We start from the raw sequence: 21421 nt of genomic DNA, 5'->3' as shown, positions 1-21421 counted from the left end.
TGTTGGCTATGATAGAACAGTGGTATGATAGTTTGTAAACCATTTGGTCACCAACTTGGAGTATGCTTGAGATAATGATCTGAATAGAAGATAGTGTCTTCTTCATCACTTTCTGATTCCTGCATGCTCATGAGCAGACACTCCTCTGAAATTGAGATGTACTGCTCTGCATTTATCCTCCCCTCCACTTCACAGGGATTCCCTGCTCTATTCCACCTCTTACATCCCCATACAATCAAATTTTCTCCTTTAAACTTGAGTGTTTCCTTGACTTCTCTTTGTCCTGGTAGTTTACCTGCATTTTTCCATACATATTCCTGGCTATTTGACCCCATCCTATTGATTTTTGTCTCATCTGACCAGATATCCCTATTCCAGTCCTTAGAGTCCAATACTGGTACTTTAGAGCAAAGGCTAGTCTCCTCTCTCTATAGGCTGGGGATATGAGAAGCTTTTCTTCTTGGTTATAGCTTTGATATTAGCTGCCTCAAGAGCATTCCTGACTATTTGAGTTGAGATAGTGGTGTGGATGATGGAATACATGAATTTGGTAGCTTGAGTAGCATTAGCAGCCTGCCCAGTTAAAATATGATAAACAACAGATCTTTTACTATATGGTGTGAGCTTGAAAGGGTGATGTAATTTGATATTTTTCTTATCTGGAATGGCTGTGTCAATGACCCTAGCAATGGTATCCCTGCTTAGACCAGTTTTAGTAGAAATCTCCCTGGTAGACAGATAAGAGGAGCTGAATAGGAGAATAGGGGCTATTTCAGCTATGGGGGAGAGTAACAGTACAGCAGGGGAAGATTGCTGATGGGCAATGCTAGAAATTGATAGATAGTGTGTTTATAAGGGTGGTAGAAGTGATTAGAGCAAGAGAAGGAACCACCAAGTACTAGAATTATAGAGATTGTATTATTCAAACTCAAAGTCAAAAAAGTGTCCCAATGAGTCACCAAATTAAAATGTCCATATCTTCACACGATAATGTCAGATTTCCACGCTGTAAGGAACAATAATAAAGCCAAGAAGCGGAGCCATCTGACACCTCCCTATAGCTTAGTCATATTCCCATGCCCTGACTCACAATGAAGCAATTACATGAAAACCCACAAACATTGGGACACTTTTTTGAGCCACTGTATCATAACATCATAGTTATTTATATCATTGTATGATTCTTTTTCTATTTTATGAACTCAGATTGAATCTCTGTCTCAAATATATGTATATAGTTAGCTAGTTGTAGTCAGTAGTTCTTTAGTTCAAACCCTCTGTCTATACATTATGTATTAGCCCAAATGTCACTACTCAATCTATTCTCTTTTCCTCATGATATCCTTTGTTTGAGTCCTAGTCCCTGCCCTGTGTTAATTTGTTAAAATACTGAACTCCTTGCTGAATACTTTCCCACATTTCGGACATGATATTGACATGGTTATTTGGAAGGAAAGATTTGTTCACATGCTTCAAGCACACTTCTTATCTTTGCTTGTACACCCATCATATGAATATATTTACATATAATGGATGATTCTGCAACTTCATCTCCAAGCACTTCTGTAGTCTCATCTTTGTTTCACAATTCTCCATTTTCTTTTCCAAGAATTCAGTCCTTGTACCCATATGGTACTTGCTTCAGATATCACCTTCAAGGATCTTATGATGTGACATCAGTTGGACACCGCATGTCCTGCCAAAGTCTCTCTTCTCCAAACAAAAATAATAATTTATCTTTTCAAATGGGATCATGCTTTATTAAAGAGGAGCACAGCTTATCTGGAGGGCAGCAGTTTGTGAGTTTGTGTGCTTGGTGTGAGATCACTATTCTGTCTTTTATTATTCTTATTCATTGCACATAGGACCTTGACTACCCATTGTTCAACCAACCAGACCAAGACAACCACTCCAATCTTGCACTTGAAGCAGCTCAAGCAAAATGCAGGATCTGTCAAGCTCAAAAAGACCTTGCAGACAGCATCTTTGAGCACTACACAGTGCTTACTAACCTCCATCACTGTCATGTAGAAGCCATAAACATGCAATTATTGATGGCTGACCTTGATGTGGGGCACATGCATATAGAGCAGAGGAGAAATGGTATCCCAACATTTATTAGGTCCAGGGCTGGTGGTACAAATCAGGTAGACTAGTTTTTTTTGGGTATCAATGTACTGAGAGCTCTATTTAGCACTCAGCTAACTGGATGATTGAATCTGAGAATTGAGTTTATATTGTTAATGTCTCATATGTCAATACATACTTGTATAATTTGTATTGCTTGTACAATTTGTAGTCCTTGTGGCATTTGTCCACTTGTTCGCTTGTACTTAGCAGCTTGAAATTTTGAATTGCTTGTGATGTCTGTCAAGAGGTGTGCAATTGAGAAGTTTATGACATACACCTTCCAAAGCTTTGGATGCATCCCCCACCACCATGACAGTGTGATAGTCATGTTGATTAGACCATATATAGATGATTTGTCATGCAATCAATCATACCTCTGTATTTCCATCCAACATATTGATTCAAGAGAATTGTGAGAGAACAGAGCAACAAACAAGTAGAGCAGCAAGTATAATACAATGATGACCTATACAATTCATAGTGTGACTACAGTGACTGATCAGTGAGGAAAACATGAGCGAAAATGAGTACCAAAGCAAAGCAAGTATCAAAAACAAGCAATCTATCCAATGATTAAAGTATGAGATTGAAGTGGTTGCATGGCAGTACAAGCATGTTTAGCTGGAAGAGAAGTGGCAGGCTGAAGAGCACAACATTTTCCTGCAGATCTGGAACTTGATCCAGTGTCATTCTCTTTCTCCAATGGGTCTTTGGTGCAGGTGAGCAGCCTGCATTCCTCTGGTATACATGCAGCCATCTGTTTAAGATCTGTAAGTGCCATTACTTTCAACATATTAGCAGGCAAGGGAACCCTGATCATCCTATATCCTGAGACAGCATACTCCTCATGTTCCATCAAGATGTGTTCAGGCATGTTGTATTGTCAGACAGCATTGACAGCAATGGGCAGAGCCCTTTGGGATGTTCTTCCAGGTTTAGGGGGGAGAGCTGGATGACACAGTTCATACTTAATGGGGATGTTGCAAGAGGGTTTTTTCTTTGAACCAGTGTTCACATATGCATATCTAAATGCATGTTGATACATGCATTTTGTAGACAGGGCCGGGGCACAGTTAGTGCTTAGTTTGATCATTATAGCACATTCAGGTTGACTGGATTGTCCACAGAAGCCACAAGGAAGTGTGATACCAACCTGTGTATATTAGTATAGATGTATCCTACAAAAATGAATAAACATACTGATTCCAACATATTTACTTCCTCAGGTGTGTTAGTCAGTGCATGAAGGACATGGAGTCCAATGTGAGCACGCATATCCATGGCTTTAGCAGTGCACAGACAGTAAGTTGTTATGCACTCCCCATCAGAGGCTATCAGGAGGTTTGTTCCTTCAGTACAAAGAACAGCTAGAGTGCCTTGAGATTCAAGTCAGTTGTGTGTGCATCATTTAAAAAACAACTTACCATCAGCAAGTCAATATGGAAATGTCTTGACATCAGAGGGAGTAATGGACATGAGGGACTTGGGAGGCAGCTTGGTTTCAAGGCTCTTCTCCCAGAGAATCCCACAGGCAGCTTGGAGAACACCTTGAGAAACTTGCCACATAGTTTGTCCCCCTTTAATCTCCATGAATTTGTCCATGTTGATGTTGTCACAAAGCCTGATGAGAGTTGGTTCTGGGTTAATAGGTTTGACAAGCAAACCAGGCATGCTGACAATGACCACACACTCAGTAGAACCTGATGTGCCTTGAATGGCAAAGTGACTCTTGACATAGCCTCCATTCCACAGGAATTGCAGTGACATCAGCATTGAATCTGAGGGATGATTGGTAGGAATGATGGTCAGCAATTGTCTGGATACTTTTGCAGTTGTGCGCACAGCTTTCATTATCATTATGTCAATGGATGAGCAAGAGATATTGTTGACTACAAGAGAAGTTGAACAAAGAATGCTGACAGAAATTGTATGACTGGAACAAATAAGGGTTAGGAAGATGTCGCCAACCAGAAATAACTTGCTGTCCATAATTTGTCCTGCTGACATGTCAACTCACTTGTTAACCTTGGTGTATCCCACATGAACATGCTCCAATCTGTTGCATGATTTGGATACAAAGTCTTTATTAATGATGAGGCGGCAGATGGTTTGTTTGTGGATCCAGTGGTTTTTGAACAACAAATAATCTTCAGGATGTACTCCAGGACCCCCTGGAAGAGGAGGGGCAGAAGGATCAGACTGGACTTGATGCAATGAAGTGGAGGGTAGATCTGAGTTGGATTGTGCAGCCAGCACCTCCTCAAATGTCAGCTCAGTAGATTCGTCATTGAGATCTGGGAGAGGGAAGGATAACTCAGATGCTTCAATGATTTGTGATGCAAGCAGTACAGGAGGGATACTGGCATCCTCTGGGCCTTCACCTGAGATTCCTAGGTATTTGTTCATACTGAATGGATAAAGCATGTTAACAGCAGGATCAGAGAACAGAGTGATAAATGCAAAATTGACCAGATCAATCTGTGATCCTGTAAGAATAGACAGTGACATATTGTGACCCATTTGCCATGCTGAAGGCAGATCACAGCACCCAGATATGATATCTCCCTTCCACATATCATGATTGATGTGGTCAACATTATTGTGCTGTGTGCCCAGCTTGAGATGATAGTGACCTGGATCAAGCTCAGGGTGCCACTTGAACACACCATTGATGTCCTTAGCAGCACCCAAGTGATTGAGAACCTGTGTGTAAGAACATCCTGAATTATGTCCTCCAATCATCCAGGTACAACCAAAATGAAGCTCCAAGTGGTCATCGCCAGAGTCTCCAATGAAAAACTGTTTGCATGCTGGGACTTTGAAAATGTCACTGATGGCCTGCATTAATTCAATGGCACACAGGACATCTTGAGGGTCATCAGGGTGGAGAAGTTTAGTAACACTAGCTTCATCATGAGCAGGTAACCAAATAAGGTACTGCAAGAGCATCATTGCATTGATGATACAGCCATTGTTGAGTGTGATACCCACAGGAGAATGAATAAGTGTGCATATACCTAAGTCAATTCAATTTTAGAATGCATACTGACTGAAAAAAAAACACTTGCATTTGAATATGTGCTTGAAGTCAAAATCCAATGTCACCTCATTGTCACTGGTTAAAGTATTCAGGCTGGGCATATCTGATAATGCAGCATATAGAGGCAAATCTAAGGAGAGGGGTTTCTTGATGAAGATTTTGTGACCAGCAGCATGGCAAGTTGCATCACCATCCATAGCAAATGACCACACTGGTCCAACATATGTATCTGTGCCTGTTGCACTCCAGCACTCAATAGTGCAAGCAAAGATTCCCTCTATGTCAGCAGCATTTTCAGTCTTGCAAGTAGGAGCCGCTAACACAGGATAAAGCTTGTCTTCACTGAAGCATGCAACACTGATGACCATGACCTCCTTCCTGAGGTGGACTTCCTGGTTGTGAGTCTTGTGAGCAATTCTAACAGCAGAGTCATATGTGCATAAGACCAGATTAACAAGGTTGGAGTGCTTCCAGTCCATGTAATCCAATTCTGATGGGCTAAGGCAAAGGTTAGTCATCTCTGCATATGTGTGATAGAGAGGAGAGCCTTTTCTTCCTTGTTACTAACCTGAGATGAGCTGTCTTGAGAATGTTTCTCACAGTGTGTGAAGAGACAGGGAATGTGATGGTGGAATTGATGTAATAGGTGACCTGGACAGCATTATCAGCCTTTCCTGTAGTGATATGTTGAATAATAGCCCTCCTATCAGTAGAGGTGAGCTTGGATGGACACCCTTCACAGAAGTTTTCCTTGTCTGTGTGACTTTCTTTGATGAACTTGGCCACAGTGGACTTGGATACTCCAGTTCTAGAGGAAATTTGACAAGCAGAGAGGCCAGAATAGGAAAGAGAGAGGATATTATCCCTTTGAGCAGGGGGGGTGGCTTTCATGGTGAATATAACCATGACATATGGAAATTTTTGGTTTGTATAGTTAGATATGGTTTTAAAATGACATAATGACACCACTTTATAATTTATTTAATGGTGGCATGATTGTTATGGTGTCATAAATGATGATTTGTATAGTTTTAATATGTGCTCAAAAAACTGTCCGCATGAGTCATAATTTTGTAAGCCTTGTATCTCCACCATATCTCCTCTGATTCTCACGATGTGGTGCTCAATCCAAAGCCCTGAAGCAGCACTACAATATGGTATTAGCATGTCACTAAGGTCTTTATGTATTCTCACACAATATTGTAAATAGTAAAAAATGCAAAAACATGTGGACAGTTTTTTGAGCCACTGTATATCTGCAGAAATCATTGCAGGCCTATTTCTACTCAGTAGGGATACATATAAGCAAAAAAAAAACTTACCTGCAGTTTTAATTCCTTAACCTGCACAACATACATTTTAGTGAGGTCCTGCATATGCCCAAGGCCTAGATATTTGTAGTTAGTGTGAGCCTTCAGTTCCCACATGATTTCAACCAGCCAAGATATATGCTTATGTATAATAGCACATTCACTGCAAGGGGAGCCCTCAAACATGGTAGGGTCACAGTGCTTTGATCAAGCATGTGGTTCAGACAGATGTGAGATGTTGACAGTAAAAGGTAATGCATTCAGTCTATCATGATAGCTCTCCCAAGGGAACATCATAAGGAAGGGCCATACATCATCTGGCCAGTTGATGGGAATACCAGCACAAGTGTGCTCATCAAGAGTCAGAGATGTAATGCTCAGATAGTACCTGATATTAGTAACATAATGTTATCAATGGATAAACAATGGATAAGGACATACCTTTGATCTGATGTAGTACTACAGGACCGAGAGACTGGCCCATCAAACACGTTCCCACCTGCAGGCTGTTTTTGTTTTTTCATTAGTATCTGTGCACATTTTTTGCTACCTCAGTGATTGCTCAAGGACTTGAATTGTCCTTCAGACCATAGTGGAATGTTAGATGGGATGCTCATTTGGGACCACTCATTGCAATCAGGACATTGCAGTCTCCATCTCCCTTGCAGACTGATGCTAACTTCCAGTTGTTGTGCCTTGAACAATTGAAATAGAGAGTCAGGAGTGTTATGGACTAGGATAGTTGTAACAACAGCAGCTTGATAAGAGCAACAGCTGAAGTTAAGATCAAGACCTTGCAAATGCAAGGGTCATAAGACAAGACAAAGAGAGTGTCTTCAGCTTGAATATTGGTTCAGATGACTTAAGATTGGAGGCCTTAAGCAAGAGAATGTTCAGGTGAAAACCTAGTAAGATTAAAGTAAAGAATCTACAGAGTACATCACCGACTATATATAGTAAATAGTAGGACTTTAGGGCAGATGTGTGAACAGCGATGAGTCAGAGATAAGGAGACACATAAGTGATAAGAAGTGAGTCATCTAGTGACAGCAGTGGTGATTGTGATGTAATACAAATGAGTCAGAGATAGTCTAGCAGTGGCATCATGCAGCTCATGACGTAATACAAGGTAAAAGAAGAGAAAATGAATAGGGGCGTACATGATTGTAACAAGGAGTATTTAGTTTGAGTAGTTCAGTTACATCAATTTCAGAATACACAGTCATAATACAGGAACCAGAAGGTTTGGATGGGTCTAGAACCAAGAGGCCAGAGTCGGAGAAATTAGGTGAATGATAGGCTTCATACTCATCATCTGATTCTAGTGGTACTTGAAAATCTAGGTTGGGGCTGCATGAATGCCCTTCATGCATGCTTTGTGATGAACTGTTGTCTTCTGGTGGAAACCATGAGGCATATTGAGGGGGGTACATTATGAAACTATTACATGTAGTAGGTTAAGACAAGGTTGAGACACATCAATATTCAAAACTTGCTTGAGACTCACACCGATTACATGACATGACGTGACAGTATCATGTGCTTTACTTTTTTTCCCTGGTCTTCACTGATTTAGCAGGAAACTTTTTTTTACACACGTTTTTGATTGAGCCAACTATCTAAACATGTTCTTAAGTAGTGAAAACACCCACCTTCCAGTATGCGATGAATGATTTCATGAAGGTCTGAAGTCAGTCTCGAGAAGCTCAGAAACAGCGCTCAGGAAGCCCCATGTGGCTGTGATTTAAGATTTTTGGCTTATGCAACTGGTAGGTGGGTTTTCGGCATTCTGCAAACGCACACCTCTTGATGTCTGTTGCCACTCTATTTACGTAGCGAGGCACGAGTGGAGGAAATAGAGTTAAGTCTTTGTGCAAACAACAAATGTGGCATTCTCACCTCTTCTCTTTCTGCTGCATCAACTATTCACGCCGTGCATTTCATCGACTTAGCTTTTCTTTTCCTTTCATCACTGCACTCCAACCAGATAGAACACATTTCCTGAAGACACACCAGAAAACACAAAACCTTTCCTTACTCCACTTATGGCTGACCCATCCTTAGAAATATGTCCCGACTTTGCTAGAGACTTATATGCCAGGATACGAGATGACCTAGTTGCAGCCACTGGCGCTGAACCCCAAGCGGTCATTGATCGCCTGATAGGAACATGGACAGAAGGCCACCAGGCCAGAGTCCTCAAATGGAACCAACAGCGAGAAGAAGAGGCCCGGGCTGAAGCCGAAATAGAGCAAGCACAGGCAGAAAGAGTCAAAGAAGAACGACTAGCAAAAGAAGCAGAAACCGAGAAAGAACACCTAGACTCAGAGAAGAAGAAACCAAAAATGAATGGGTTCAATGCAACCCCAACCGTTGGTGATGCCATTGCCCCTCATCCTTCCCAGTACGCTATTCAGAAACTGAACAACTTTGAATATGTAGAGCTATGGTACTTTTCACCCAACAGATGCAAGGAGGCCATGAAAACAGCCCAGTCCATCACTGATGACACTTTCAGCCTAGCAAAACTCGATGACCAGCTAACCATCCATCCAGCATTGGCATTCAAGGCATCCAGAGCAGCCATCCCAGACCATGACTTACCTTTCTCCATCTTCCTGCGAGCTAAGAACTCATTCCTGACCCACACAAGTACTGCAAAGTGGCCCCAAGCACACCTTGATGCCCTAGCCCTATTCTATTGGCACCTCAAGAACCACGCCATACAGGACAACAGTGAGTTAGGTGACATGGTCATCTTACACTATGCATCTCGGGTGCGGCTTGACTGGCACGATCACCTCAAACGAAATGAAGGCTTTAACATCAGAATCATCAATGAGACCTTAATGCAGTCGATAAATGAAGAGATGTGGAATTGCGTACGCTCAAGAGCACTGAACCCAGTATGTCCAGGTCAACTTGACCCACTTAGAACAACCTCTAACTAATAAATTGTTACCCTTACATTCCCAATCCCTTTCCCCAACCCCCTGTCATCATACCCTGAATATCTTATCCCTGCACATCAACGTGCAGATGCCCACATCTTGCTCACATGGATGCCTGCACATAAACATGTGGACACCTGCACATCAATGTGTGGATGCCCACAATACGCTCACGTGGATGCCTGCACCCCATCTCACACAGATGCCCACGCCGATCTCACGTGGATGCCTGCATCACTGCCCATGCAGATGCTCGCACAGTCGCCTGCAGTTGATCATCCATCCTCCCACCAACAAGGCAGAAGGACCAGCTACAGAGAGCCATATGAACATTGCAACCGAGCCTCCCGCTCACACTCACCAGCATGAACCAACAACCTGAAAAGGGGCGACAAAACCCCATCGCCAGGCAAAGGAAAGAACTGGGAATACCACAACAAGGGTTTTTCCTGCGGCGCAGGCTCTTGCAGTCGGTCTGCCTGCACCATCTGCCTTGGCCACTTCTCACACAACATCCAACAATGCAGCTCCCAAAACCTGTGGGACAAGACCACACCAGCTCACACCCACAGGTCCCAAGATGGACGTATCATCAGCGCCAACGGCCTCCCCCTCTGTTACAAATGGCAAAGACCAGGGGGTTGCATAGCAGAAAACCACAATGCAGCCCACACATGCTCAGGATGCAGAGACAAGGACCATGGAGCCCAGACTTGTCCTCGAGGTGAGAAGGCTTAAGGCCCTCACCCCATACCACCCAAATGCCTGGTGTAAGGCTTTGGAAGAATTTGATCTCCTCTGTAGATACCCACACATCCCGGAATGCCTTGAGACCAGCTTTTCTGGGGGCATTCCCACTATTACCCACATGTATACTCCTCCTAATAGCACATCTGTCATTGAACATGCAGAAGCCTTCCAAACTATCATTAATACTGAAATGGCCAAAGGCTGTTTCATTGGCCCATTCTCAGCCCAAGACCTCGAATCCATCATCAGCCCCTTCCAGATGGCCCCATTATCCATCATTCCTAAGCCAGGTAAGCCAGGCAAATTCCGCCTCATACAAAATCTCTCCTACCCCATCAACCCCCTTCCCCCCATTAGCTCCATCAACTCAAGAGTGGACTCAGACCTTTTCCCATGCACATACAGCACATTTGCCACCATCTGCCACTGCATACAAAGCCTACCTCTGGGATCCCAGGCAGCCATCCGCGACATCAGCTGAAGTATACAGGACAGTTCCCTTGCACCACTCCCAATGGGCGAGCCTGGCGATACGCCTACTAGGTGAGGACACCTTTGCAGTGGACACAGCCTTTTGCTTTGGTTTCAGGACCATCAGCAGGCACTTATGGTAACGTCACTGATGCAGGGGCTGACATCTTTTGCGCCACCAGACTCAGACCATTGTCAAAATGGGTGGACGACTACATCTTTTTCCACATTAGGTGAGAATTCCTGGAAGAATATAACATGAGACGCACCAGATGGGCAGCCCAGATCACTTCCAACTGGTGGAACCATCATTGAAGGCAGCCATAAATGGTTTAGAGGTGAGATGTTACCTGACGACTCAACAGAGGAGTTCGATGAGGACTGCGCACTCCCAATCAGGGACCTATCAGCCTCATCCCCATGGTCAGCTGAAGATGCACAGTTCTCAGTGTTGCATGGCCGACATCGACCAATCATCCCTTCCCCTTGGTTTCACCTGGGAGATCTTGAAGGACAAATCTTTCCAGCCAGTTCCCACCTTCACAGGTCTCCTATGGGACATCCCCAAGCTCACAATATCCCTATCCTGGGAAAAAACAGCCAAGTACCTGGCAGCCATCAACATGTGGCAGTCTAAGCAGATGCATGCACTATCCGAGGTCCAAAAGCTGTATGGGAAGCTCCTGCATGCAGCCCTTATCATACCATCAGGGCAAGCTTACCTCACCAACCTTGAAACCATGCTGGGAGTCTTCAACTGACTGCCCTTTCCTTCCTCACACCCCTCACCAAGACACCCAGAGAGACCTCGAGTGGTGGAAGAAAACCCTCAGCTCCCAACACCTGTCACGCCCCATCCCTGGCTTCTGCATCATACACAACTTCCATGCTTATTCAGACACTAGCTCTGGTCATGGGATCGGTATCATCATCGACAGGAGGTGGAGAGCCTGGGAGCTCATTCCAGGGTGGAAGGGAAACAGGAGGGACATTGGGTGGGCCAAAAGCATCGGTTTCAAGCTCCTCGCCTGCTCAATCATTAATGCCTGCCCCCCTGGCATTCATTTTAAGGTTTACAGAGACAATCATGGGATCGTTGAGGGCTGGTGGACCGGGCACAGCAGAAGTAGAGCCTGCAATGAAGTCTTCAAGCACATCCACCTTGCTGCCAATGAAGCCAAGTGTACCATCCTCACCAGATACGTACCTAGCAAAACCAACCCTGCAGACAGCCCTTCCCGCAGCATATATCCCCCCTCACATCCCATGCTTCCACCAGTTCCTATCCCCGGAGAGCTCTGTCCCTCATCACAGACATCTCCAGCAGCAAAGCCGACTCGAAGCCATGCCTACCCAGACCAGCAGACAAACAAATTCACCCAGTGGGCAGAGAGCAGCACCCAGTCAAACTCCAATGACATGCCCTCCTCAATCGCAAGCTCAAGCACCATGGAGAAGAGCTCTTCGAAATGTTGAAAGACTAGTACATACACAACCCTAACTACCTAACCCAGACCTTCACACCCCAAACTAGCCTATAGCCCTGGTTTAACACCACGCCCCTCCTCCCTAAGACCCCAATGCCCCACCAAAGAGAGACTATACCAGTGGATACCCTTTACCTCGTGGTCCTTGATAGATGCGCAGGGTAACCGGCTTCCATTATCCCAACCCGAAGTCAAGAAGATCCAGGATATTATGGTGCACGCCTTCGCTGAAAGCACCCACAAGACATACGGGTCAGGACTACTCATGTTTCATGTATTCTGTGACAGCAAGTTAATTCCAGAGAACCAACGCACCCCGGCAAGCCGCATACTCATCTCTTCTTTCATCACAGAAATGGCTGGACACTACTCTGGAAAGACAGTCGCCAATTATGTGCATGGTGTTCACGCATGGCATGTCCTTCACAGCATCCACTGGAGCCTCAGAGGAGACATAGAGATCGAAACCTTGTTCAAAGCTGCTATTTCCCTAACTCCACCTTCCTCGAAGAAAACCAACATGATCCGTATACCATCCCATTAATTACATCAATCCGCAAAAACCTCGACCTCAACAACCCCCTCGATGCGACTGTCTTTGCCTGCCTGACAACTATATTCTTCACATGCACCTGCATCAGCAAATTCACAGTCCCGTGCCTAGATGCTTTCAACCCAATGCGTCATGTCAAACCGGCAGACATAAGCAAAACCCAGGATTGCCAAGGTCTCAAAATGACGAACTTCCATCTTCCCCACACCAAACCGTCCATAGAAGGGGAAGATGTCTTCTGGGCGAGCCAAACTGGACCTTCAGACCCAGAAGAGGTCATGCGCAACCACTGGCATGTCAACGAGCCCCCACTGAACAGCACATTGTTCGCATACTGACACAAGAACACCCTCCGCCCACTTATGAAAACATGTTTTCTTAAGAGACTCGCAGTCGCAATGAAGAATGCAGGTCACAAACCTTTACAAGGCCATGGGATTCGCATTGGTGGAACGCTTGAGTATCTCCTCCGCAATATACCATTCGACATTGTTAAAGTCAAGGGAAGATGGGCAAGCAATGCCTTCTTAGTGTACCTAAGGCGTCATGCCCAAATCATGGCACCCTACATGCAAGCCACACCTGAACTACACAAGGAATTCCTCCAGTATACCTTACCACCTATCCAATAGCCTCATACCATCCCATACACTCCAAGTGAGTCATCCTCCTCCTAAAAACAGGGCTTCCACGATGTTCACTGCATGCATTGTCAAACTCCTAAAACTCGGGATAAGCAGCTCACCTTTTTTCTCCTAGGCTAAAGCCCTTTGTGGCCAGTAGGCGCTATGCACCTTCGCCTGAAAACCTTCCCATCCTTTCTTCCCTAATTACGAACTTGTACAAATGTAGCACAGTCATTCAGTTTGAGCCAAGTCGTCATTTGCCCTCCTCACGAACGACACGCCAGTGTGAACCTCAAAGATAATACCTTGTATGGTTTGTGTAGACTTGTTTGTAGACTTGTTGTTCGTGTGACACCTGTCATCAAATTAGTAGTTTGCTGATGTAATTTTGACACTCCAACTTAAACTTAGCTCCCGTGACGTTTTTTCGACCCATCATGACCTCAATAGCCGTAAGTATGCATAAACTTGGAGACCAACACAAAAAAGGACATGGTGATTCGTGAACCGGTCCCCATGATATCTTGGAAGCCTGCCTATCACTCAAGCCTCAGACTCGACTGCCTCAATTATTTACTAACAAGCTAGAAAAAGGTGATTGAAACAAAGTGGAAATGTTTGGATCTGGTCGTTGTACCACGATGTCATTGCGCAGTCGAATCATACAAAGGCGAAAGGGTCCAGACATCCATGGATCGACGTTGAACTCACTTCCGCTCTCTCTTGCACAGGTTGGGGCCACTATTGGGGCCGGGCGACCAGGTCGTTGAGGTTTCCACCCCGAAATCATTTACTTCGATAAAGCAAACATCTCCTTTTGTTCTCGCTACCACTGAGGAGTCAGCAAACACAGTACCATATTTCGTTGAGCAGAGCTATATTCTTCCACAGTTCCCATGGTTACGATCTCAAGGATCGTCCATTCACTGATAGGACATAGTACAGCGAGCCTGCCACGGTGATCCAGCTTGACTCGGATTCCTCACCTCCACTAGCAAAGGCCAGCAAGTCCAATTGCATGTTTTGGTCCATATAATCATAACGTCATCAAATGACGGTTTATGAACTCGGGGTTTTGTAAATGGCTATGACAAGGAGCTCCGAGTCGCGGGAAATACTATATATTCGCACATACAAGTACAGTTGCACTTTTCCCCCAGCTATCTGTCGATTCTGACCACTTTTCTCGATATTGACAGGAGAAAGGCGCTATGTCTGAGAAGTCACCAAGTTACATAGAGTCCTTGCAGGGCATTGACTCTGCGTCTGGAAGCCAACATAGCTTGTCTTACGATAGGCAGAAGACAGGAGTGGCCTCGACCAGGAAATACCGAATGAACAAGCCTCTCATCAGAAACTTCAAACGCATCTTAGTGAAGCACCAGATGGAGGAATAAGAGCATGGCTTGCAGTTTTTGCGCAAGTACAAGTTCATTTGATCGAAACAGTCACTGACGGTCTTTGGATTGTAGTACTGCATTGGTTACATTCTCTACGTAAGCTATTCCTATTGTTTCCCCTGCTATGACTCAAGAAGGTTGTACCAGGTTTGGTTTTTTAACTTCGTGGGGTGTAAGTAAGGTTTGTCACGACGTATATACAGTTCCTACAACTTTCTGCCTTTCAGGTCTTCCAAGCGTACTACGAGGAGAATCTTCTGCCTCACACTCCACCTTCAACTATGTAAGTGCTAGGTCTGTTTCATGCAACGTCGGATAACTAATTTCTTGCACTTTCTAGAGCATGGATCGGTTCTACACAGGCGCGTCTAATTCTGGTTCTAGCAAGCCTTCTAAGCTCACTTGTGCTGCTAGTATGCACTCGTGTGCCTTCCGTCACTTGCAACGGGGCGACTGTTTGACTTGGGGTACTTCAAAATACCATTTTTCGCTGCTAGCTGCGTCCTCGTCGTGTGCACTTTCCTAACCGCGGAGTGCACTCAATTCTGGCAGCTCTTCCTGACGCAGGGTGTTGGCCTTGGAGTGGGCTGCGGTTTCGTATTTAGTCCCGCAATCGTCATCGTGTCACATTGGTTCTCCAAGAGACGTGGCCTTGCTTTATCTATCACCGCCGTTGGATCTGCACTCGGCAGCATCGTGTTTCCTGTAGCGGCACAAAATTTAATTCCCTTAATTGGGTGAGTTCGTTTAATCGACCATGAGGCAATTTATATACACTCATATGCTTTCAGGTTTAGATGGACAGTTCGTGTATTTGGACTGACTCTGATGGCTACAATGGGGACGGCCAACATAGTATGTCGTTAGCACCTGAGGACGTCTCCATGACCGACACATTTTCCCCAGTTTCTTCAACGGCGGCTTCCGCCCGTCAACGTTCGTGGGGGACTCTTTAACCTCAAAGCATTCCGCAACAAAGCATATTCTACCTATTGCATCTCAGGAACTGTGATACTTCTAGGTTTTTATACAGGTACGACCATTGTGCTTATTATTGTGGTCCCTGATATTTTGGTTTCATCAGAGTTAACATTTATCTCTGTGAGCGCCGTAGCAATTGGCGTCTCGAAAGATTTTTCATTCTATATAATTGCGATTGCCAATGCGGCATCTGCTTTTGGACGTGTGTCATCTGGACTGCTGGCAGATAAAATTGGTAGGACTCAACAGCTGTGGACTATGGGAACATCAGTTGATATTTGACAGGCGCACTCAACACCATTGCAGTTTTTACTGCTATTACGGGAATCACGACAATCGCTTGGCCATTTGCTAAAGATGGATCCCAGCTTATCACAATTGCCACCATTCACGGGTATGCATTGCTCTTTTTCACCGTTAGCTACCCAGTCGGCTGACCCATCCAGATTCTCCATCGGAGCATACGTATCTCTGTACTCTGTGCCTGCTGTGGCAATGGGGAAAATGGAAGACGCAGGACGTCGAGTGGGGATGTTCGTGTCCCTCACTGGTTTCGGAAGCATGGCAGGTCCTCCAATATCAGGTGCGATTTATACCGCGACAGGAGGGTTCGTCGATGCGGGTTATTATTCAGGCAGGTTTATGACATGCGCAATCTTTGGGTGAACATTGACATTGCCCAGGTGGCAGCATTATATTGGGTGTTGTGTTACTACTTGTGGCGCGGCACCTCCATCTCGGACGGGTATGGGGCAGGTTTTGAAAGATCGTTCAGTGAGGCGATGGAGCTGTCGATGTGTTCTACAGTACATGCAACACTTTTCGACTCTTCTGCACAACGTTGTTTTGAACTTCAGAACCTCGTCGGATATTTCCCAAAGTCCAACTTTTTTGGACTAATTTGATTTTTTCGTCTGCTTGTCAGTCCACCTGGATTGGCTCATGCCCAAGTCACTTGATCGGCAGTCACGACCAAAGTTTGTCCGTCCGATTGCTGAACGAAAGCGAGACGAGACGTAAGGAGGGGCGACTGCAAACCTGTAGTCGGACTTAAATTGACACCAGTCCATGGTATAGTGGTGCATTAAGTCTGTTACTTAATAGAGTTCAGCCTTGCATTAATATTGCCCGTTAGCATGCAATGTAATGCATGTCAAAGTTGAGCTCCTTTTGCATGAAACAGTGAAACTCGCCGTCACCAGTGATCTGCATCGCATGTGCATCAATCCTCGTTTCGTTGCTATGATGAAGAAATAGCTTTGGAATGGGTGCCGAAGATGACACCGGTGCCAACTTGAATACACTGATGGAAGAGATCTGGAGTTAGTAACAAGGCAAGTCGTGGCAACTCTGTCTAGTTTGATCACTCCTTCCAGGTCGGACCTACGCCGTGAACCTGTAAGCGTATAATGATATGAGTGACATTACGAGATCTCCGAGTTCCGACAGAGCAACTCAGATGTCACAGTCACAAGGGTGTGTCAAATTGAACGAAGTTCTACAGTAATACAAGGTATCCTACAAGAATTACTGTGTCTAAAAAGTGCCTGCTGCTTCCCGTGCTATTGCTACAGATGCTGTGCTGTCCTTCCTATTACTACCATCTAGCCCGGATTAATCCTCGAAATAACTCCTATCTGTCCACTGGTAACGAACCTCTGGACCAGGAAAAGTATTCCTACAAAACTTTATCAAATAATCAACGCCGCCCGAAAGCGGTAGAAACCTCTCCATAGCGGACTTCGCAGCAGCAGCTCCTGACCTCGGCGCCGCCTTCGCAATCGTGCGCGACCGCAAAAGTAGATGACAGTCTTCAAACATGCAGTTAAAAATCTGTACAAGCCGCCCCATTGGCACTGCATCGATGTTGACGCGTGCGCACGTCTGAATTTCTACAGACAGCTTGATGAGCATGTCCACAGGCGGCAGTGCACCAAACCGCGAGCACGCGATGCTGCTAAAACTCGAAAACTCCTCGTGGATCGAAGGGGAGGTACCTATGGTACTCCATTCCCCGCTCATGGCTTTTAACGTAGCTCGTACGACCCATAGACGTTTCTTGAAGAACTTCTTTCTTCTCGTGATGAGGAAAGGAAGTACGTCTTTGTAACTCTCCGTCTGTGGGTTCTTGATGATCTTGAAGAATTCGTGTGCGTCCATTAAGTCTTGTATGGCTTCGCATGCGTTTACTTCCAGTGATGATCGATTGCGGAGGGGTTTGTGCAAAGTGAAAGACACCTCCGGTGAGATGTTTATCGTGACCGAGACCACCTCTTCACGACTGTCGGATTTGGATAGGTAGGATGTGATTGTATTTGTAATGACATGTTGTTTAGGGATTTTTGGAGGCGATTTGCGTCTAGGACGGATTGTAAGGTCATCATCCTCGTCTACGTGTCGTGCTGGATGTATGCCACCTGCTAAGTACGCCCCGATGGGTCCATTTGTTCCGAAGTATGTAAATGATTCAAACCACTTACGTTCAGTTTTCTGCTCGCGGTTGTATCGGGAGAGTGACAAGGAGCTCGATATCGTGTCAACAAGATTTGGGGTGCTAGACATTTCGCGAGATGGGCGAGCAAGAATGACAGATCTGTTCCGACTTTGTTGAGGAGACCCGAAGTATTAGGGATGTCGTCATTAATGAATGGAAGTCGAGCCGTGAGAAAATATAACATTCGAGAGATCGTCGATCCGCAATTGACCCATAACCATATTAGGTTGGCATTGTGCACGGAAGCAGAACTCGGGCGCACGTACAAGAGATAAGTACAAAAGGTAAGAACGAACGTAAATGCCAGTTCAGATAGAAGTACAAAGGTATATCATCCAAGTTTGATGTTGAACTCTGCACATCAAAATTTTCGACATAAGTTAAGATTATGTTACAGAAACGAGATCGAGGCGTAGAGTTGTCGAGGCACGTGGACTTGCGGTCGACAGATCCGATCAACATTAATATTATCATAACTTGGCATTGGCCTTGTCATTAATCCGAATGACAATTTTTCCAAACTGATCCCCGCGTTTCATGAGCTCGAAGCCTTCTTCTGCAGCTTCCAGTCCCTCGAGGACATGGGATACCACTGGGACAATGTGATGCTCCTGACACAAACATTGTGGCGTCTGTGAGATCCTTGAGGGAGCCCATCGTCGAACCTTCCACACGTTCAATATTGGTATTCAAGTAGGGCAGGGAAACTTACCGATAAGCCGTTGATTCTTAAGCACTTCTCGCATGGTGAACTTGATTTGGGGATTTGCGGTCCTGAAATGATGCTGAGTAATATTTCAAGAAACGAACCCCCTTCGCTTACATCCCATAGACCACGACTTTGCCGCCTTGTTTTAAGATACTGTTTACTTGTGTCATAATATCTCCGCCGCCGGAGTCAATAACTGCATCAATCTTCGCGGATTTTCCGCTGTTTTTTGCCAGAAGGGCAACGAGATGCGATGGCCAATCCTCTGGGAGATAGTTTAAATCTCCAAGACGAGTAGTTCGAGATTGTAAATCCTTACTTAATTTGTAGTTTACTCCGCCCTTGGCTCCAAGAGCGGTTGCTTTCCGGATTTTTTCCTCGCTACCACTCGTAACATAGACACTAGCGCCTTTGGCTAGACAAAGTTGCATGGCAAGAAGTGCCACTCCTCCACCGATTCCGGTAATAAGAATATTTTGGTCTTTCGAGGCTTCAGCATTGACAATCGCGGCTCTGGTGCGATACATTCAATGATAGGACGAAAACGGTATCGCGACAAAGACCTACCTCCAAGCAGTTAGGCCACCAAGAGGCCAAGCCGAGACTTGAACGTCATCAAGATGATCCGGAGAACGAATGACCTGATTTCTCTCCACCACGACGTATTCGGCAAACGTCCCTAACGGAGGGTTGCGTCCACCTCCAAGGATTCCGAAACCTCTTCTGTATGAGACATGAGTCAATGCCAATGAACAAATATATAACCCACTCGGTTTCTGGCGCATCCGGCTTGCTTTCCCAACCTCGCATGGGGGTCAGAAGACGCGTTTGTTCAGCAGTACATCATTTGAATCTGCCGATGCAACTACCGTGCCTGGGTTGATGCTCTCAGTGTTCTCATCTCAATTTATTACTGTAATAACACCTGCTCCATCAGCACCGAAGGCGACTCCAAAGTTGATACCTGGATATTGTCCAAGGCGTATCCAAAGCTGTCAGGGCGTTTGGGTGAGCAACAAATTCTTTGCCGCAGCCGATGCTACCGCTAGTCATATCGCTCACATCTCGATGATTGAACGACACGGCTCCCATTTTCACAAGGACTTCTCCTTGTTTTAGTTGCTGCAGTGGACGTGTCTCCAGGACAGCATCATGGTAGATAGGCTTTGCTTCCGCGGAGCACTTCTTAATGACTAGTGCCCGTGTTGACTCAGGAATTCTGCCAGCCATCATGATGGTGAAGGAAGAGTATGACGCAGACCACTTTAAGACTGCCACCACGGTGATATGAGAAAACGATGGATGCTACTGCATTAATACTAGCCGTGTACTGGTCACCTGAAATCATGAGCGCAGTGAGAATATTGCGCTGATGTAATCCATTTTGGCACCTGGACCATTTAGGAGCCGACAATAATTGATTACTTTCCCCTTTTCTTCTCAGCCATTATGAACACTTGTTCCAACATGCCAGACATGGAGGCGGAGACCCTTGTTCTGCTGCTATCCGTGTTAGATATTGAAGGATCGCACAAAGGAAAATTACGGGAGGACGCCTACATGACGGACGAAAAAGTTGCATTTCACATTCAGGCAGAAAACTTAAAGGCGTTCTTGGCCGAACTTCAGGCCTGTCAAAATTGCAGATTTCTCTAAGTTAGCCTTGATGAAGGATTTCCAACAGACACTGCGACCCTCCACAGTTTTCATTCCACGACAATGCACCGTGCTCACATTACTACTATCAAGATTGTCTTTTAATTCTCGTGGAAACTTATACCAGTTTCACCCCCCGCAGTACTGCCTTCAGCCTCTCCCTATCGCAAACGTCCTCTCGTTACTTCCATCGGACTTGCGATTACATTTCCAGGACAAATCTACGGAGTTCTCAGCCCTAACGCCTTCACGGAACTACCGTTCCAATCCAACTTGCTCCACGTTCTCAGGTTCATTATCTGACCATTGGTCTAGATCACCTACACAAGTTGTACGACACGCGTATACTCCGCCCGCAAGAATCGACCCTACCAATCTGAAGATTACTGAAAATGTTTCGGACTTTGATGATCAAGGCCCTTGCATCTCGAATAGGTTGGCAGACCTGTCCGGGTTGCTGTACTATCATAGAACTCGAGGCCACACGTCATCATACGACCTGCCGATGCCCAACGCAGTTTTGTTACTTGTGTGCGGCACGGTGGAATGCATTAATGGGATTAGCGACGTTTGTTAGATGACACTGAAAGACGTGTATATAACGAATTCGGTGCTCATGCGCTCAGGAGGCAGCTGCGTGCCCTGCGATTCCTGCGGATCGCAATCATCAGGGGATATCGGCATAGTTGGGGGAAAACCATGAGTGCCATAGAGCACGAATTGGAGCTGGAGTTCAGAGGTTGCATTTGATGGTAAGATCGACACTTTTGCACGAAATGTACATCTCGGTCTGGCCATATTTAGCGCGGCTTAAGGCTCCTACCTTGTGTATCAAAGCGAAACAAATCCTCACAACACTGGTC

General features: G+C 45.3%; 7 protein-coding genes across 7 annotated transcripts; 3 read left to right on the top strand and 4 right to left on the bottom strand.

Moving 5' to 3' along the window:
• Positions 1-4143: 4143 nt before the first annotated feature.
• On the bottom strand, positions 4144-4872 carry BJ212DRAFT_1256826 (uncharacterized protein; the record flags this gene model as incomplete). Its single annotated transcript, XM_041329817.1, has 1 exon — positions 4144-4872. The coding sequence occupies one exon, from the start codon at positions 4870-4872 to the stop codon at positions 4144-4146; it is 729 nt and encodes a 242-aa protein (XP_041200280.1).
• Positions 4873-5199: 327 nt separating this feature from the next.
• BJ212DRAFT_1221894 (uncharacterized protein) lies at positions 5200-5640 on the bottom strand (the record flags this gene model as incomplete). The annotated part of the gene is made up of 1 exon (XM_041329396.1): positions 5200-5640. A coding segment is annotated over one exon (441 nt), but the record flags the coding sequence as incomplete, so codon positions are not given.
• Positions 5641-8525: 2885 nt separating this feature from the next.
• Positions 8526-9431, top strand: BJ212DRAFT_1257667 (uncharacterized protein; the record flags this gene model as incomplete). The annotated part of the gene is made up of 1 exon (XM_041329876.1): positions 8526-9431. The coding sequence occupies one exon, from the start codon at positions 8526-8528 to the stop codon at positions 9429-9431; it is 906 nt and encodes a 301-aa protein (XP_041200278.1).
• A 5098-nt stretch (positions 9432-14529) lies between these two features.
• Positions 14530-16365, top strand: BJ212DRAFT_1443480 (major facilitator superfamily domain-containing protein; the record flags this gene model as incomplete). The annotated part of the gene is made up of 10 exons (XM_041337833.1): positions 14530-14558; positions 14693-14741; positions 14922-15001; positions 15059-15080; positions 15133-15455; positions 15510-15573; positions 15625-15751; positions 15803-15934; positions 15985-16093; positions 16146-16365. The coding sequence occupies 10 exons, from the start codon at positions 14530-14532 to the stop codon at positions 16363-16365; spliced, it is 1155 nt and encodes a 384-aa protein (XP_041200277.1).
• Positions 16366-17179: 814 nt separating this feature from the next.
• Positions 17180-18339, bottom strand: BJ212DRAFT_1312279 (uncharacterized protein). Its single transcript, XM_041334049.1, has 2 exons — positions 18180-18339; positions 17180-18119 (listed from the first exon to the last, which is right to left on the bottom strand). The coding sequence occupies exons 1-2, from the start codon at positions 18259-18261 to the stop codon at positions 17314-17316; spliced, it is 888 nt and encodes a 295-aa protein (XP_041200276.1). The 5' UTR covers positions 18262-18339; the 3' UTR covers positions 17180-17313.
• Positions 18340-18663: 324 nt separating this feature from the next.
• Positions 18664-20380, bottom strand: BJ212DRAFT_1565534 (uncharacterized protein; the record flags this gene model as incomplete). The annotated part of the gene is made up of 11 exons (XM_041341955.1): positions 18664-18765; positions 18812-18858; positions 18906-18967; positions 19017-19167; positions 19222-19415; positions 19470-19625; positions 19672-19691; positions 19727-19776; positions 19828-19894; positions 19965-20121; positions 20370-20380. 11 exons carry the CDS (start codon positions 20378-20380, stop codon positions 18664-18666), a joined length of 1017 nt encoding a protein of 338 aa, XP_041200275.1.
• BJ212DRAFT_52658 (uncharacterized protein) lies at positions 20340-21393 on the top strand. Its single transcript, XM_041343409.1, has one exon. It carries the CDS (start codon positions 20569-20571, stop codon positions 21133-21135), a length of 567 nt encoding a protein of 188 aa, XP_041200274.1. The 5' UTR covers positions 20340-20568; the 3' UTR covers positions 21136-21393.
• The last annotated feature ends 28 nt before the right edge of the window (positions 21394-21421 follow it).

This window comes from Suillus subaureus, assembly GCF_016647635.1.
Source record: "Suillus subaureus strain MN1 chromosome Unknown BJ212scaffold_1, whole genome shotgun sequence".
Lineage (NCBI taxonomy): Eukaryota > Fungi > Basidiomycota > Agaricomycetes > Boletales > Suillaceae > Suillus > Suillus subaureus.
This window is presented reverse-complemented; position numbering and strand designations above follow the sequence as displayed.

Bases quoted from the DNA above. Each gene is read 5' to 3' on its own strand.
- BJ212DRAFT_52658 (XM_041343409.1), top strand. From the start codon at position 20,569: ATGAAGGATTTCCAACAGACACTGCGACCCTCCACAGTTTTCATTCCA.
- BJ212DRAFT_1312279 (XM_041334049.1), bottom strand. From the start codon at position 18,261: ATGTCTAGCACCCCAAATCTTGTTGACACGATATCGAGCTCCTTGTCA. The intron at 18,120-18,179 runs GTAAGTGGTTTG...GGGCGTACTTAG, and splicing joins CCGCGAGCAGAAAACTGAAC to CAGGTGGCATACATCCAGCA.